Consider the following 16,883-nt stretch of genomic DNA (forward strand, 5'->3'; position numbering starts at 1 on the left):
CCCGTTAGGCTTTGATGGTTGTACCAAACGATACAGAGGTAGTTGCAGTTGGTAAGCATCCTCAAATGTTGGTTGATCCAACATCCTAAACCTCTTTTAAGACATCGAATGATCGAGCAAAAACCTCTCGTTCGAAACTCGATGCCAAGAAAATGGTAGCCGCGAAGACAGTCTGCGTCGCCGTCTTCATCTTCTTTGCGTTCCTTGTCCCACCGCACGACTGCAAGATTGTCCAGTTCATCTTCGGCGACTCCCTTTCCGATGTCGGGAACAACAATTATCTTATGAAGAGCCTTGCTCGGGCGAGCCTCCCGTGGTACGGCATCGACTTTGGCAACGGATTGCCTAACGGCAGATTTTCGAATGGCCGGACAGTTGCTGATATTATAGGTAACGAACGATGACGACGATATTGTATGTATATGTGTATGAATATGTCTAGAGCGCGGTTTAATCGATGTACTAACTTGTCGTGGATTCAGGCGATAGCATGGGGCTCCCGAGGCCTCCGGCTTTCCTCGATCCGTCTCTAAACGAAGATCTTATACTCGAGAACGGAGTGAATTACGCCTCCGGAGGAGGCGGGATTTTGAACGAAACCGGATCATATTTCGTAAGTTGCGTTGCTAATTGTGCGTTGGACTTTAAAATAATTCGATGGTTCGACGAGTGATTCGATTGATCGATCAGGTCCAAAGATTCGGGCTTTACAAGCAAATCGAGCTGTTCGAGGGGACGCAAGATTTGATACGATCAAAAATCGGGGAAACACAAGCCGAGAAGTTCTTCGAGGAAGCCGAGTACGTCGTCGCGCTCGGAAGCAACGACTTCATCAACAACTACTTAATGCCTGTCTACAGCGATTCGTGGTCGTACACCGACGACACCTTCGTCCCCTACTTGGTGAAAACGCTTGGCGACCAGCTCACCGTACACGCGCTCTGCTTTTCTTACACAGTTCGAAACTATGTTTTGCGACGCTGTCTTAACGTTATTATTATCCGCAGGTGCTCCACGGATTGGGCGCGCGAAAGCTGATGGTGTTCGGATTAGGACCGATGGGCTGCATCCCGCTGCAGCGAGTGCTGAGCTCGTCCGGCGACTGTCAGGACAGGACAAACAATCTGGCCTTACGATTCAACGATGCCGCGAGTAAGCTCATGTCTGAATTATCCGCGACCCTCCCCAACGCGACATTCAAATTCGGCGACGCGTACGATGTCGTCAACGATCTGATAACCAATCCCGGAAAATACGGTGAGCGAGCGACAATCGCGAAGCGAAAAAATATCGAACATTTTCATTGTTTCGAGTCGATTCGATTCGAGATATTTACGGATTTCTTTCTGCATGTGTAGGATTTAGTAACTCGGACTCGCCGTGCTGCTCGTTTGGGAGGATCCGGCCGGCGTTGACGTGTATTCCGGCATCGACGCTGTGTAAGGATCGGAGCAAATACGTGTTCTGGGACGAGTACCATCCGTCGGACAGCGCGAACGAGCTGATCGCGAAGGAGCTGATCAAGAAGTTTGGATTCAAGCCGGTGAACGAGACGGGGTCGCCGGCGATGGCGCCGGGGATTGGGGACTAGAGGGAATGTGAAAGAAACAGAATCGTCGATGCATTTCAGACAATTTGGAATCCTGTCTGTGCCAAATCAAGTTTGGGATTTGTTTGTTTTCTTTTTTTTTTTTTGATACTAACTTCTTGATGAAGATCGTTGAGGATTGAATTTTTATGAATGATTGATCTATTCATTGTTATGATACAAAGTTTTTTGGCTTTTTTATTTTTTTATTTTTTTTTATGTTTTTTTGGAAGTGGGATAAGCTTGGTGATGTCGAGTAATTGGGCAAGTAGTTGGTTATTTGATAGATATTTGTCAATTGTTTGTTTACCTAACACACCATAGTTTAAGATCCAAACTTGGGCCAGTTTCAGGCAACTCTATTTAGCTCCAAATTTGGAAGGCTCTTGCCCTTTTTTTTTGAGATATTGTTTATGTTAGATATATAATAATACGAGAATTTAGATAAAGTATAATTACTAAGTAATTAAAAAGTTTATTAGTAAAAATAATTATTAGTAATAAATTAAGAAGTGTATTAATAAAAATAATTATTGTATAATAAAAATAATTATAGATTAAGATTAAGATAAATAAATAATTTAATTAAAATTTAAAATATTATAAAATATAAAATTAAAAAATATGATTAAAATGTATAATCATATTTCCAAAAAAGTGAAAGAATAAATTATATGGGACAAACGAAAATAGAAAACATGGACAAATTATGTGGAACGGATGGAGTATATTATTTCGGTCACGAAAATTTTTAGCGACTTTTAATATAGGGAAGTTTTGATTGATACTTTTTTGTCATTGATAGTAAAAAGAATATAAAAGTAAGTCTCCCTCTTTACATAATATTTTATACAAATATTATTGTATTTGTATCGTAGAACACTAATAATAAAAGTATTATTAATTTTTTCTTTTAATTTGTATTATGTATGAATATAACATTAATTTTTAAATTTCAAACATCCAAAAATAAATAAATAAATAAATAAGTACGGAGGGAGGACGAAGGGAATGTAATTTTTTATTAAATAAGAAAATAAAAATATTTTTAAAAGAGAAACAAAAATAAAAATAGAAAGTGAGTACAATTTGAATTTAAGAGACAAATATGATATACTCCTTCCATTTCAACATTCAAAAAGCTTTTATTTATTTATTTTTATCATTTTTATTTGCCTCATTAAAAAGGTATCGTTTTAATAAAATATTTTATACTCTCTCAATCCTTTAACAATCTATCCATTTTTTCATTTTCGTCCGTTCCATAACAAAGTATCCATTTTTTTTAATAATTGTATTGTCTATCTAACGTTACAAATACCCTTCCAATTTACAATATATTACACAAATGTCATTGCATTTATATTATACAATACAATACTAAGGGCAATTTAATCTTTTTACCTTTACTTATACTGTATTATAATATAATACTAATATTCCTAAAACTCAGTACAAAAAATAAATAGATATATAGATATGAGACGGATGGAGTATATTAATGCCAAAATTCTCATATTTTTATATAAATTACAAAAAAATATCATTATTTTATTTGTACTTTATTAGAACAAAAATATCAAATCATCGTATACATTTTATTAAAAAAAAAAGAGAGAGCAAATGACCCCTCTCAAATTGGATGAAAGGAGTATTATATAAACTAAGTCAACCGGATAAATCATACTAAACGATCTAAAAACGTTCAGAAGTTTAAATTTATAATTTTACCGTTACAAGTTCACCACATATCACTAGTCATCCAGTATTATATATATATATATATCTATATATATAATTAGATTATGGAATTATTATTTTCATATATCCTTTTTCTAGACGAAATTTCATTATTAATAACACAGTTTTCTATAATTTAAAACTTTCAAATTTTAATATGATATTACAGCCATAACAAAAAATATTGAACTCGTTTATCGTTTAAATCTTAATATAACACATGTAACTGTCAATTTTTATTTTATTTTTTATTATTTATTTATCAAATTTCATGTTTGACCTACATTTGATTGTCTTTTAGCATTGATCATGGGGTGAAATATCATTACTATAATTTCCGATGTCATATTATTCAAAATTATTTTATTTTTGACAATTTTGAATTAAGTACTCCCTCACAATAAAGTATTTATTTTTTCATTTTAATCCGTCCTATAACAAAGTATCCATTTTATTTTTTTTTTAGTAACGGTACTATCTACCTAACATTATAAATACCCTTACAACTTACCATATATTACACAAATGTCATTACCTTTATATCACACATACTGATAAGGTTATTTTAGTCATTTTTACTTTATTCCTACTATATCCCAATATAATACTAATATTTTTAAAAATACTTGCAAAAAGCAAATGAATACTTCTTTTTTTTTTTTGCAAATGAATACTTCTTTTTGGGACGGAGGGAGTATACCACGTTATTAAAAAACACAAAAAATAGTACTCAAAAGTCATATGCATATCATAGGGTTTTGTTGCCTGCCCTCATCTTCCCTTGCACTCCCTACTTTCTATACCAACTAATAATATAATGTCATGAATATTTATATTTTATAATTACAATTACAATTTAGTCCTTGATAGCCCATTTAATTGATTTTTAAATTGCACAATCAATAGGTTAAAGAGTTTAAGCGGTCTTTGCGAAGCAACAACTCGAGCTCGACTGGTCAAACCCTTGTAGGTCAAGGGGTGAGACACCCCTCGCAGACCTGAGTGGGTGCGTGTGTGCATGTATATATGTTCAAATAATTTTTACTCAATTTTTTTTTTTTTTTTTTTTTTTTTTTTTAACATTCCTTAATATTGACAATACGAGTATACCTTGTTACCATTTCTTCTCTAATCAAAGAGATTCAATATTCTTCTCCATTTACTTCCCAACAAAAATGATTAATTTGAGTGTAAACACCATATTCTAGATTTGATGATAAATCTCTTCTACCTCTTGTAATAATTATAATAATAATAATAATAATAATAATCTTAAAAGAGAAATATTAAATTTAATTATAGAATATCAACCACTACCAATACCTAAATCACAAAGTAACCTCAAATCCAACCACATACATACGTAAAAGCCTACATACATACATACATATATATATATATATATGTAAGTCTACTTTCTCCCAAGACACATGAAGTGCATGGATGATGGCTTTCATAGTAATCCCCAATTTGGAAAGCCAATAGATCCATTTAATCCCTCTATCACATATATATATATATATAGAGAGAGAGAGAGAGAGATATAGAGAGAGAGATACACGAAGTAGATGCCATGGCAATCAAGAACCAAGACCAAGCCAACAAACATCCCCTTCAATTCCATGAAAAAACCCTCAAGATATATATAATGGGATCAATCATGCCAACAATACCAAGATATTTGTTTCTCAATGGCCTTAGCTTCTTGGCTCAATGCAGCCTCTCATTCCGAGTTATTTGAGCCCTGGGAGTGTGGCGATTGTTAGCCCCCGATCCCGGATAGTCCGTCACCTCCATCTCCATTCTCCTCTCAACCTTCATATCTTCCTGCAAAATTTCATAAGAATTGGTTTATTAGTTTCTCCAAGCATAGATCTTAGTTTCGAGTAATTTATTAAATTTGTCTAGTGTTAAGTTTTTCGTTGGTAAGTACCAAGAAAAGGGTTTCGACCGGCTCATCAAGGCGAGGCTTATCCATCATGTTAGAACTTCCTGTAATCAAGCCAACGAGCAATGAGATAAAATGTAGTGTAGATATTTATTTCGAATTTGAACATATAAAAAATATGTTGAATCATGTAAGATAATTGTTAAATTGCATTAAATATTTTCGAATAGTGTAAAGAGTCGACACAGCTTAAATCCCTTAAAGCTATATTGTAAACCTATTTCGCGACATAAAAGTTACTGTTTATGAATAGCGCGAAAACTTAAACCTAATAAGTTCTTCTGCATTGTTCAAACATTCGAACATCATCGGTATATATATACATACATATATATATATATATATATGTAGAGTATGAAAGAGCTTACTTGTAATTGGGACAGCACCATTCATGAAGACAAGGCAAGAGAAGCACAAAGCCACAACAAAAACAACCCTAATCCAAATGCAAGCCATTGATGGATATGATAAAATCACACAACAAATCCTTTTAGACTAAACCCTTCTTTTTTTTTTTCTCACTCTCTCTCTAAAAACTTTCTCACTCTACAATACAGCTGTGACCATGAACAAGATCATCAATCCATAAATCAAATTGTATTGTAAACATTAAGGCAATCAAGTGCTGCATTTAAATACATACATTTGTGGGGGAAAGGGGGCAATGGACAGTGGGGCACTTTATGTGGTGTTTGTTTGGTCTGTATGCACTAACACAAATCACAAAAATTAATACACAAGTCAAAAAGCATATACTGTGTCTATTTCTATTGGGGCAATTCATCGAACACCTTGCATGCCTTTGAATTATTATTGTTTTTTTTTTTTTTTTATTTTATATGCCCTAATTGATTGAACCCCCCCGAAGATATTTATATGCAACAAATGTGATTAGAACAGCAGATGTCTGTGCTCGAACAAAGTGGATCAGATCATGATCGATTTAAAAATAAATAAATAAAATTAAGTCAAAATGGGGGCAAGACATGATTCCACCAACAGAGAACAAGTGGAAAGATGACGTATGCCCAATGATGCATCACTGTGTGCCATTTTCTTGCGGAAATGAATTATTGTTGTCGTCGTCTTCGTCGTCGCTGTTGCTCCGAAACTTCCAAGCATCTAGAAATTTAGTATTATTTTCTTTTCTGTCTGCGTGTCTGTTATTCCGACGTCAGGACAACCTCGTATTACGCTAGCATTGGTCTTTGTTTGTTTTTTTTCATTTTTTAGTCTTAGCGATTTTAAGAATTGCTATTGCGACTTATGAAAACGCTTTTCCCTTTTTGAATTTCATACAGCGATTTCATAACTATAAGTCTACCAAGGTTAGATTCATTTATAAAAATGGATCTGGTTTCTTATTGGGCCTACTGGGCCTGTATAGTTCATTATATTTTTCTTCATTTGATGTGTGTGTGTATATATATAGTTTATCTTTATCATTTAATTTATTAATTTTCTTATAAAAAATACGATACAAATTCCAATTGGTTTTTTTTTTGGATATAAATGTAAACTTTGGTTGAGGTTATTAACAAATTTTTTATTATTGGTAAAAAAAAATTTCCCCCAAAAAATATTAAAAATCAAACAATTATATATTTTTTACTTTTTATATTATACTAGCTTCGTCCGGCTCTAAGATTTCATTTACTTTTTTGCGTGTTGATATTTGAATGTTAATTATTATATCAAAATGTAGTACAAATTAAAAAAAATTGCAAAAATACTCCTTCCATCAGTATCTTATAATACTAATAGAAAGACATTTGTACAAAAGAATTATATAAATATAAAAATATTTTTAATGTTAAGTAGAATGATGCAAAAGGTAAATATGACCCTGGAGACGGACGGATGGAGTATTAAAAATTAATTTTATATTCAAAACATCACATCAACACCTATTTATATCATATTATGCAACTATTCAAATTCAAAATTTTTATTATTCAAATCTCAAACGAAAATTTTAATCCTAAAAAATGTTCCTTGGGAGGTGTAGTTACTTGTACAACTTCCCACCCGATTTTATGTTTTTTTATATCTTGATCTACCATTATTTGATCATTTGTGATCCATAATGTACATTACATAAAACATTTTTCTTGTACTCCAATTTGGTTTTATAAAATTGATCAGAGCTTAGGTTTTTCTCACTTCTAAAAAAAAATATGTTCAATATGTTCTGCTTAAGTTTATAACACAAAGATTTTTATTGAAATTTAATTTTGGCAGTCTACTTTTTGGGTTTCTGGGTATGTTTCTTTTGCCAAAAATCCCAGGTTTCTACTATTTGGACTCTGCATTTTTCGAAAAAAATATATGTTTTTTCTCTCACAAAACATCACATCATACATTATTTTAATACCAAACTCAAACAAAAAATTTTCCAAACCCATCGAAAGAAACACACCCTAAGACTTTCAACAAGACTCAGGTTGGTTAGATTTCACCGTTTTGGAAGTTTTGGGACATTTGAGTCGACAATAACAATAAGATTTATATATTAATTAATTGAGAATTATTCCAAAAAACCATCCTATAGATCATAATAAACATGTCCTAAGTGTATTTGTGGTTTTAGAAAGAGTTTAAATTTGTAAGTAGATGGACATTGTATCATAGATTATCTCATTTTTTCTTCAATCTTTTTATTAAAATTTTAATTTGTAATTATTGTACTTTATACTCTATAAAAAGGAGATATAGAAATTTAAATAAGGAAACCTATTATTAGGACCAGATGTAGTATTGGCTAGCAAGCACAATTCCATCTAATGTTTGTTTGGGGGATTGGACTTTTTTTTTTTTTTTTTTTTTTTTTTGTCACTGTTCATCTCCAATTTTTTTCCCCCCAAAAATATCAAATCAAACACTTATTTTTTATTTTTTATATTATACTAAAAATTAATTTTACATTCAAAACATCACATCAACACCTATTTATATCACATCATACAACTATTCAAATTTAAAATTTTTATTGTTCAAATTCCAACTCAAAATCCAAACCCCCAAACAAACACACCCTTAATATATTGCTAATTATTTGGATTTTGTTTATACATATTTTCAAAAGTTTTGACATTATATATGAACATTTTATTTTTGAAAAAAAAAAAATACTATATCTCATATTCAACTTTTACTATTTAATAAAAATTTTAAAATAAAAATTCTCTATTTATACATAGTCTTGTATTGAAATATTGGCTTTCTTAATCAAATAATATATGTATATGGTATGGATGAGTGTTTTTTTTTTTTTTTTTATGGTATATGCAAATTAATTCGATAAAATGAAATTAATATTTTATGTTAAATATTAGTTTTTTGTGATTTTATAAAATAAAATAATTTTGCTATATACATAGAAAATAGTCATATATCATTTTAATAAGTATATATATATATAAAAGAGATTCTTTTAACTTTATTAACTTACTCAAATATTTTTTAAAATATTTATATCTTATGTCACAATAAATTAATATACTAATAAACATACATTTGGTAGAGAAGTATTCCCTCCGACTATTCTTTTCAATATTTTTTATTTTGATTTATTTCATATATTCTAAAATATTTTTAAAATAGAAAATAATTAATACATTCTTATCACATTACACCGTTCAAATAAAATATATATATATAATTTTTCTTTTTCTTATCACATCACTTAATTTTTGTTTATTCTACTCACCTAAATTGTTGTGTCATAATCAAAATATTACTTCTTATATGGAACAAATAAAGTACTTTCTCCGTTCAAACATTCTGCAATAGTTTTTTTTTTTTTTTTTTAAACTTACGCAATATTTTCAAATTTAAAAATAATTAATTATATTTTTATATATATAAATATACTTCAGTTTATATCACTCAAATAAATATATATATATATATATTTCTCTTTTCAATCACATCGTATAATTCCCAAATTATCTCAAATGATCCTACTTTATTACCTAAATTTTTGTGCCGCCCTCATATATTGCATGGTGTTTGAGACTGAAGAGTACTGCTCCCTCCGTCCCACATGGTTTATCCAAATTTTCTATTTTCGTCCGTTACATATAATTTGTTATAATCTTTTTTGAAAAATTAATTATACATTTTAATCATATTTTCAATTTAAATTTTTAAAATTTTTTTAATCTTTAGTTATCTTAATCTTAATTTATAATTATTTTTACTATATAATAATTATTTTACCTAAGTCCTAAGTTAATAGAGCCATATTATTGATGAAAGAAAAGTATTTAACATAGTGAGAAGAGAGTCTATAATTTCCTTTTTGGGATGGGGTAGGGTAAGGAGCACTAATACACTACACACCATAAATAAAAATATTACTCCCTCCGTCTCGGATACTGTGTCTGCTGCACTGTAGACACCGTATTTTAGGAGGATGTAATTAGTAGATAATTAAGAATGTATTAGTGAAAATAATTATCCTATAATATAAATAATTATAAATTAAGATTAAGATAACTAATTAGTTTAATTAAAATTAAAAAAAAAAATTTAAAAATTTAAAATGAGATTAAAGTGTGTAATTATTTTCCTAAAAAAAAAATGACATGGTATATGGGACGGACAGAAACGACAACGTGAACATGGTATATGGGACGGAAGGAGTACTATTATTATAAATGTATACACATAAATTTCAAAATAAATAATTTACAAATTAAATAGATGAATCTAACCTGTCTGTATAATAGCTTCATTGACTTGTCCCAACATATCCTAATTAACTAATTTTTATTAAATTCTACAATTAAATCAGTTATATGCATTTTAAGTTGTCACATCTTTTAATACCACAAATTTTGCAGTATTAATACATTTCTGTTGTAAATGTATCAATTATATATATATATATATATATATATATTAAAAAATCTCTCATAAATAATACTCCATTCGTTCCATATATCGTGTGTGCTACAGTAGATACTGTATTTTAAAAGTGGTATAATTAGTAGATAATTAAGAATATGTTAGTGAAAATAATTATTCTATAATATAAATAATTATAAATTAAGATTAAGATAATTAATTAGTTTAATTGAAATTAAAAAAAAATAAATTAAAAAATTTAAAATAAAATTAAAGTGTATAATCATTTTCTAAAAAAAGAAAGTGACATGGAACGTGGGACAGAGGAAGTAATTTTTATAATTCAACATAATTACACAAACATTACTCGAATATTACTTTTAAATATTAATATTATTATTTTTTAAAAAAAATTTTTATGTAGAGAGCAAATGAATATCACTTACGGAAGGAAAAAGTATTTGCTTTTATTTCACATTCTTTTAACCGTATTTTACTATTAATGTTATAAAAAAATATAATATATGTAATTTACAATATATCTATTAAAAAATCAATAATTTAATATAAAATATTATTTTTATATTATTTATATTTAACATAAAATATTTTAAACTAAAAAAAAAAAAAAAATTGGGATTATCTGGACTCAGATTGTACATTTAAAAAAATTAAAGAAATTTGTTATGTCACAAATCATATAAATATTTTCTATTGTACATAGCAATTTTATTTTACTTTATTAAAATTTAAATTGATATAAAGTATATACATGAAATTAAAATAATAAAAAAAAATATTCAAGTGGGATTATGTGACTTCGCATTCTCAAGTATAAATATATCTATTTGCTATCAACAATACATTTTGCTATTATATAATATTCACAAACAATATATATGATTCTTTATATGATAAATATGTACTAAGGATAGCAATGAGTCCGGATCCACTCGGACTCGAACTCAAAACCTATTATAATATTGAATTTATAAGTCTTAAAACTTTTAATTTTAAATTAGTCTCGAATTCGGAATTGAATTAATTTTATTTAAAATATTAATAAGATTCTAATAAATAAATAAATCAAACAATAAAAAGAAATATTTTTAATGTAATTATATTGTTATAATTCTTTTAAAAATATAATTAATGGAATTCGGATCCATCCATCGACCCGATCCAGACAAAATTAAGGAATATAAGATCCGACCCATGTCTGAGTCAATACCACCACAGTAATTAGATTCGACCGATTGAATCTGGGTCGGATCTATCCATACTCATTGTCATTCCGAACCGCATCCTCGATTTCGCAGTTTTCGCCGCCGGCCGCCCTTCCTACCCGCATCCTCGACCTCACAAATCGCCGCCGGCCGCCCTCCCCCACCCTTGCAGTCTCGCGCGGCACGTCTCCTCCCCTACTCTGAAGTCGCAATCGCCGATTTGCAGCCTCGTCTCGTCTTCCAATTCCTTCCAAGGTTTGAGCGTGCGATATGTGCTTTTATTATTGTATTCTTTTCATTTACATCGCTTGAAAAATCTGTCCATTATTGTATGCAAAAAGCTGTGTGTTTGTGAAAAGTCCGATTAACATTGCTGCTGTGCAGAATTCAAATTCAGAATTTCATTTAAACAAATTTAGGTATAACAGGTACACCGGTACCATAAGGAAAACTTCAGTATACTATCCGATATTTGTGTGTATATATATATTGGCAGGAATATCCTAATCTACGTCGTCTTTTTCGTTTCAATTGCCCCTTTTGCTGTTCAATCTGTGCTGTAATTTGAATTCGTGACATTGTTCAAACTTGTAGATGAAGTTTTCATCTTAATTTTATTGCGTAGAAATTAACCAACCTCAATTGGACTAATCTTTTGCAGAAGCACTCCAAAAGCTCTCTTTCATGGCACTTTCACTGCGTCGAATTCGCCACTGTAAGTGTAAGACTGCATGAAACATAATCTATAGCTCGTAACTTTCATTGCCTAATCCATTCAAGCATGTCATCCAACAGTGAAAGCATTCGTAGTAGCAGAGAGGCGAAGAGCTGTGGCTACCAAAGCTGCTGCAGGCGCCTCCGATCGCGATTCATATTCTATGAAATACACCGGGAAAGTTGTGGCAACGTCCAACAATGGCCGCATCTCAGCAATAGAAGTATCTGTATGCCGTCCAGCCCTCGCCTACGATGTTCGCGGATATCCTCTCCCCCGCCGTGACCTTATCTGCAAAGCAACAAACATCCTCCAGTCAAAAGCGGCCGCATCATCACCAGATTCCTTCGCCGACCTCTCCGAGTTCTTCCAGTCGCTAACCCTTGCTCCTACTTCAACAGAAGTTTCTGAAATTCTCAAATCCCTAAAGTCCACAGCTCTAGCCCTTGAGTTTTTCCACTACTGTCCTTCCACAATCCCGAACTTCCGGCATGATGCTTTTACTTACAACCGAATTTTGATTATCCTCTCAAACTCGTCGCTTCCTGACAGGATCGATAAGATTAATGAAATCATCAGTCTAATGGAGAAATCAGGGGCCATTGGAAACATCTCCACTGTTAATCTATTGATTGGTGCTTTTGATGGAGTTGATGGCTTGCAGAAGTGTTTGCAGTTGGTTAAGAAATGGGATCTGAGGTTCACATCTTATACATACAAGTGTCTTCTGCAGGCGTATTTGAGAGCAAACGAGTTGGATAGAGCAATTGAGGTCTATAAAGAAATCAGCCGGAAAGGGTACAAGTTGGATAGCTTCAGCTACAATATGCTTCTTCATGCGCTTGCTAAGGGCGAAAAGGTTCGCAGATAATACATTTAGTTATGAATTTCCTGTTTCAGTTTTTGTGTTTTACAGCTTATGCAGATTTTATGCATCAGTGTGGTATAGCCGATGAAAGTTTTACTTTTATAGGCTCAATAAAGGGCTCCATTGATTCAATTTAGATATGTGTGAATTAATTCTTTGATCAACTGAGTATGTGCTAAATTTTGTCAATAAAATTCTCCATTGATTTGCTGTTAAATTTTGCCTGTAGATATGAGTGGAATAATTACTTGTCCAACTGAGTTTGTGTTAAATTTTGTCGATGAAGTGCTCCATCGATTTGCTGTTAAATTTTGTCAATGTAGATATGGGAAAATAATTCTTTGATCAACTGAATATGCACCTTTGATCTTTCTTTATTTAAATTTGGTTTGATGAATTTTGGGTGTAAAAAATGTAGGTTCTCAATGGCTGTATCTTGTCAGGTTGATGATGTTTACCGGGTATTCGGAGACATGAAAAGGAAGCATTGTGAACCTGATGAGTATACGTACACGATTCTGATGAGAATGCTTGGAAGGTTGGGCAAGCCTGATGAGGCATCGACTTTATTCCAAGAAATGTTATCAAAGGGTTGTAAACTCAATTCGATGGCTTACAATACTATGATCGAGGCTTTGGTGAGGAGCCGAATGGCTGAAAGAGCCATGGCAGTATTTGCGAAGATGGTGGAGAGCAAATGCCGCCCTACTGAGTTCACGTACACTCTCATTCTCAACGTTTTGGCAGCCGTGGGACAGCTCGGGAGAATGGATGAGGTGGTGGAAATATCGAATAACTACATGAATAAGTCGATATATGCGCATCTTGTGACAATGTTGAACAAAATCGGGCATGCTAATGAAGCGCACCGGCTATTTTGCAAAATGTGGCGATTTCATGAAAAAGGCGACAGGGAAGCTTATCTCGCGATGTTGGAGAGCTTATGCCAGGCGAAGAAATTCGCCGAGGCGATTGATATGTTGTGCACGACGCACGAGAAAGGAGTGTCAACAGATACTTACATGTTCAACGTGGTCTTTTCTGCGCTGGGAAAATCGAAACAGATCGCTCATCTTCTCGACTTGTATGAGAAAATGAAGCGCGACGGACCTATGCCCGACTTATTCACCTACAATATTCTGATTTCTAGCTTTGGCAGAGCCGGACGAGTCGAAGAAGCTATTAAGATATTCGAAGAGCTCGAGATCAGTTCTTGGAAACCTGACGTTATCTCGTACAATTCGCTGATTAATTGCCTCGGAAAAAACGGTAATCTCGACGAAGCGCATATGAGATTCAGAGAAATGCAGGAGAGGGGTATGAATCCCGATGTGTTCACTTACAGTATTTTGATTGAGTGTTTCGGTAAGACAGATAAAGTCGAGATGGCGTATGCTTTGTTCAATGAAATGGTTGCCGATGGTTGCGCTCCGAACATTGTTACATACAATATCTTGCTCGACTGTTTAGAACGTTGTGGGAGAACAGCAGAAGCAGTCGAACTTTATTCGAAGCTTAAAGAGCAGCGATTGGCTCCGGATTCGATCACTTACGCCGTTCTTGAGAGGCTGCAGAGCGGTTCCCCGAGGAAGCCAACACGAAGACAGCATCCGATTACTGGTTGGGTTGTTAGCCCGCTAAGGTGACATTGTTGATGATAATACCGAATATTGTGTCGAGATTTGTTTTGTCTGATTGTATGTAGGTCTTGTTTGGGGAATTCTCTGCAAATTGAGATGTGAGAAAAGCATTGCCTGGCAATGGCGATGAAGATGAAGATGAAGCCGGATAGACTAATAACTTAGGTATATTCATTTATAACTTTAATGCTTTCAGATTCTACTTGCTATACACATAGTTCATTTAATGTAATTCATCTTGCCGAGTTTAGTTTAGTTTGCAGGTTATTAGGTTGGACAGATAGGTTTACTCGGAGGGTGTGTTTGTTTGAGGATTTGAATTTTGAATTGAGATTTGAATAATAAATAGTTTGAATTGAAAAAGTTGTATGATGTGATATAAATACGTGGTGACGTGATATTTTGAATGTAAAATTGATTTTTAGTATAATATGAAAATTGGAAAGTAAGTGTTTGATTTGATATTTTTTGAGAGAAAAATTGAATGAATAGTGGATTTTTGGGAAATCCTTCAACCAAACACATGCTAACATATTCGAAAAATAGTGACTGCATATTTCTACGTCATTGATTAAAAAAAAAAAAAAACTTCGTTTAATGTAAATTGTCATGCCAGCCTAGTTTGCAAGCTATTAGGTTGGACCACGGATTTACTCAAACCCCACTAGAAGAACAACAATTGCGAATTTTTACGTTATCGAAAAAAAAAAAAGAAAAATACTTTTCTAACTTTTGTCTCGTAAAGAATCTAAAGATAGATGACCTGATATTAAATTTTCATAAGGTCATAAATTCAAATTTTTTATGACTGATATTTTGCATGTTACTCATGATTTATTATGTAGAATGTATTTAGATCAAATAATTTTATTTATACACAATAATAATAACAAATTAGCCACTCTCTTTTTAATTATCATGTTATATTTTTATTAGTTATTTAATAAATTTTAAAACAACTAAAAATACTTATTTAAATATTTAAAAAATATATCTTAACTCATCGAATATTACTTGTTCCTCATATCTGTGTCTTGTTTGATATTCTATCACCATCATCTATCAATTATGAAAATGATTTGTTCCTTGGGTTTTATTTATATTTAGGTTCGGAAATTTGAGTTTCTAAATGTCATATTTTAGAAAAAAAAAAAAAACAGTTGGCACGTTTATTTGATTAAAAAATTTCTTAGGCAATTAGAATAATCTTATTTTTTAATGTATTATAAAATCTAAAAAAAATTCTTTCAAAACGGATAGAGATTATTACATTAGTTTATAGTAAAAAAATAAAATATTTTTATTAGTACGATATAATATAAAAATAATGATAATTGTGTAATATATTAAGAGTGTCATTTAGATGATTTTCACACGAATTTACAATTCATCAATTCTTTTTTCCAAAAAACAAAATGAAATATTTATTTTCTATTTTTTTATATTATATTTAAAATTAATTTTACATTCAAAATATCGTATAAATTCAAATTTTTTTTAGTATTCAGATCTCAACTCAAAATTAAACCCCTAAACAAACACATCCTACAAATATTTATTGTATTGAATAAGTAATAATCCCTCCGTCCCAATACAATAGTCTTGTTTACCATTTTTGTTCGTCCCAAAACAATAGTCTCATTTTCATAAATAATCATATCACCGTAAAATTATCCTTATTTTTTCATTATTATTACACAATTGCTACTATTTTTTTACACTAATATACTCACAAAAGCAAAAAAAATAATTTATTATTACTTTTTACCGACTATCAATATAATATCAATATTTAATAAATCCTGCCAAATACTTGTATAAAACAATACTCTTATCATCTTATGATATAGGATCGGGTCGACATTTCATTTAAAAATAATTTCTAATCATAATTAAACAAACCCTAGAAAAAAAATATAAAATATATTGAAAATAAATATAATAATAAAAATACTAGTAGGAAATAAAAAATTTTGAAAAAGGGAAAAAGCGTGAGTCGTAAAAAGGAGAGCAGAAATCGGAGCCGTCAGATGTGGAAAAAGGCAGGCGACCAATGATGAGAGGTCAGGATCGATCCCCAATCAAAACGCGCCACGTGGAAGAGGCGCAGGGAATTTCGGTGCACCCGCAAATGAGTTTGCGTGCATCTGCGAATCCTTCTTATTTAACTATTCCAATTACTAATGGTCCACATAAATTAAAACTTGTGGCTCAGAAATTAAGGCCCCCCCTCACCCCCCACTACCCCCCACCCAACCCCCTGATGACGTGGCACCCCTACTTCACCCCTTTTTAATTCCCAGGATC

The 16,883-nt window shown here is 31.5% G+C and overlaps 3 protein-coding genes across 5 annotated transcripts; 2 read left to right on the top strand and 1 right to left on the bottom strand.

Annotated features, from left to right (window-relative positions):
• The first annotated feature begins 126 nt into the window (after positions 1-126).
• Positions 127-1,792, top strand: LOC127241585 (GDSL esterase/lipase At1g74460). 2 transcript variants are annotated; one of them, XM_051260710.1, is made up of 5 exons: positions 127-390; positions 483-613; positions 691-903; positions 1,008-1,257; positions 1,359-1,792. In XM_051260710.1, the coding sequence occupies exons 1-5, from the start codon at positions 153-155 to the stop codon at positions 1,589-1,591; spliced, it is 1,065 nt and encodes a 354-aa protein (XP_051116667.1). In that variant the 5' UTR covers positions 127-152; the 3' UTR covers positions 1,592-1,792. The 2 variants fall into 2 exon arrangements, with proteins under 2 accessions (XP_051116667.1, XP_051116666.1); XM_051260709.1 differs by having other exon boundaries at positions 691-930; positions 1,359-1,790.
• Positions 1,793-4,600: 2,808 nt separating this feature from the next.
• Positions 4,601-6,085, bottom strand: LOC127241605 (uncharacterized). Its single transcript, XM_051260746.1, has 3 exons — positions 5,645-6,085; positions 5,262-5,320; positions 4,601-5,155 (listed from the first exon to the last, which is right to left on the bottom strand). Exons 1-3 carry the CDS (start codon positions 5,730-5,732, stop codon positions 5,039-5,041), a joined length of 264 nt encoding a protein of 87 aa, XP_051116703.1. The 5' UTR covers positions 5,733-6,085; the 3' UTR covers positions 4,601-5,038.
• A 5,298-nt stretch (positions 6,086-11,383) lies between these two features.
• On the top strand, positions 11,384-15,108 carry LOC127241855 (pentatricopeptide repeat-containing protein At1g51965, mitochondrial). Of its 2 annotated transcripts, none has more exons than XM_051261083.1 (4): positions 11,384-11,608; positions 12,015-12,074; positions 12,149-12,927; positions 13,380-15,108. In XM_051261083.1, exons 2-4 carry the CDS (start codon positions 12,038-12,040, stop codon positions 14,580-14,582), a joined length of 2,019 nt encoding a protein of 672 aa, XP_051117040.1. In that variant the 5' UTR covers positions 11,384-11,608; positions 12,015-12,037; the 3' UTR covers positions 14,583-15,108. The 2 variants fall into 2 exon arrangements, with proteins under 2 accessions (XP_051117040.1, XP_051117041.1); XM_051261084.1 differs by having other exon boundaries at positions 12,015-12,068; positions 13,380-15,106.
• Positions 15,109-16,883: the final 1,775 nt, after the last annotated feature.

This window comes from Andrographis paniculata, unplaced genomic scaffold (assembly GCF_009805555.1).
Source record: "Andrographis paniculata isolate CXL003 unplaced genomic scaffold, ASM980555v1 Contig83END, whole genome shotgun sequence".
Classification (NCBI taxonomy): domain Eukaryota; kingdom Viridiplantae; phylum Streptophyta; class Magnoliopsida; order Lamiales; family Acanthaceae; genus Andrographis; species Andrographis paniculata.

What these genes read in the sequence shown, in the direction of transcription:
- LOC127241585 (XM_051260709.1), top strand. Translation starts at nt 153, where the DNA reads ATGGTAGCCGCGAAGACAGTCTGCGTCGCCGTCTTCATCTTCTTTGCG. An exon ending in CGCTTGGCGACCAGCTCACC is followed by an intron (nt 931 to 1,007) that starts GTACACGCGCTC and finishes TATTATCCGCAG; the next exon opens with GTGCTCCACGGATTGGGCGC. An exon ending in AACCAATCCCGGAAAATACG is followed by an intron (nt 1,258 to 1,358) that starts GTGAGCGAGCGA and finishes CTGCATGTGTAG; the next exon opens with GATTTAGTAACTCGGACTCG.
- LOC127241605 (XM_051260746.1), bottom strand. Translation starts at nt 5,732, where the DNA reads ATGGCTTGCATTTGGATTAGGGTTGTTTTTGTTGTGGCTTTGTGCTTC. An exon ending in TGGTGCTGTCCCAATTACAA is followed by an intron (nt 5,321 to 5,644) that starts GTAAGCTCTTTC and finishes GCTTGATTACAG; the next exon opens with GAAGTTCTAACATGATGGAT. An exon ending in CGGTCGAAACCCTTTTCTTG is followed by an intron (nt 5,156 to 5,261) that starts GTACTTACCAAC and finishes GAAATTTTGCAG; the next exon opens with GAAGATATGAAGGTTGAGAG.
- LOC127241855 (XM_051261083.1), top strand. Translation starts at nt 12,038, where the DNA reads ATGGCACTTTCACTGCGTCGAATTCGCCACTGTAAGT. An exon ending in TCGAATTCGCCACTGTAAGT is followed by an intron (nt 12,075 to 12,148) that starts GTAAGACTGCAT and finishes GTCATCCAACAG; the next exon opens with TGAAAGCATTCGTAGTAGCA. An exon ending in CGCTTGCTAAGGGCGAAAAG is followed by an intron (nt 12,928 to 13,379) that starts GTTCGCAGATAA and finishes GTATCTTGTCAG; the next exon opens with GTTGATGATGTTTACCGGGT.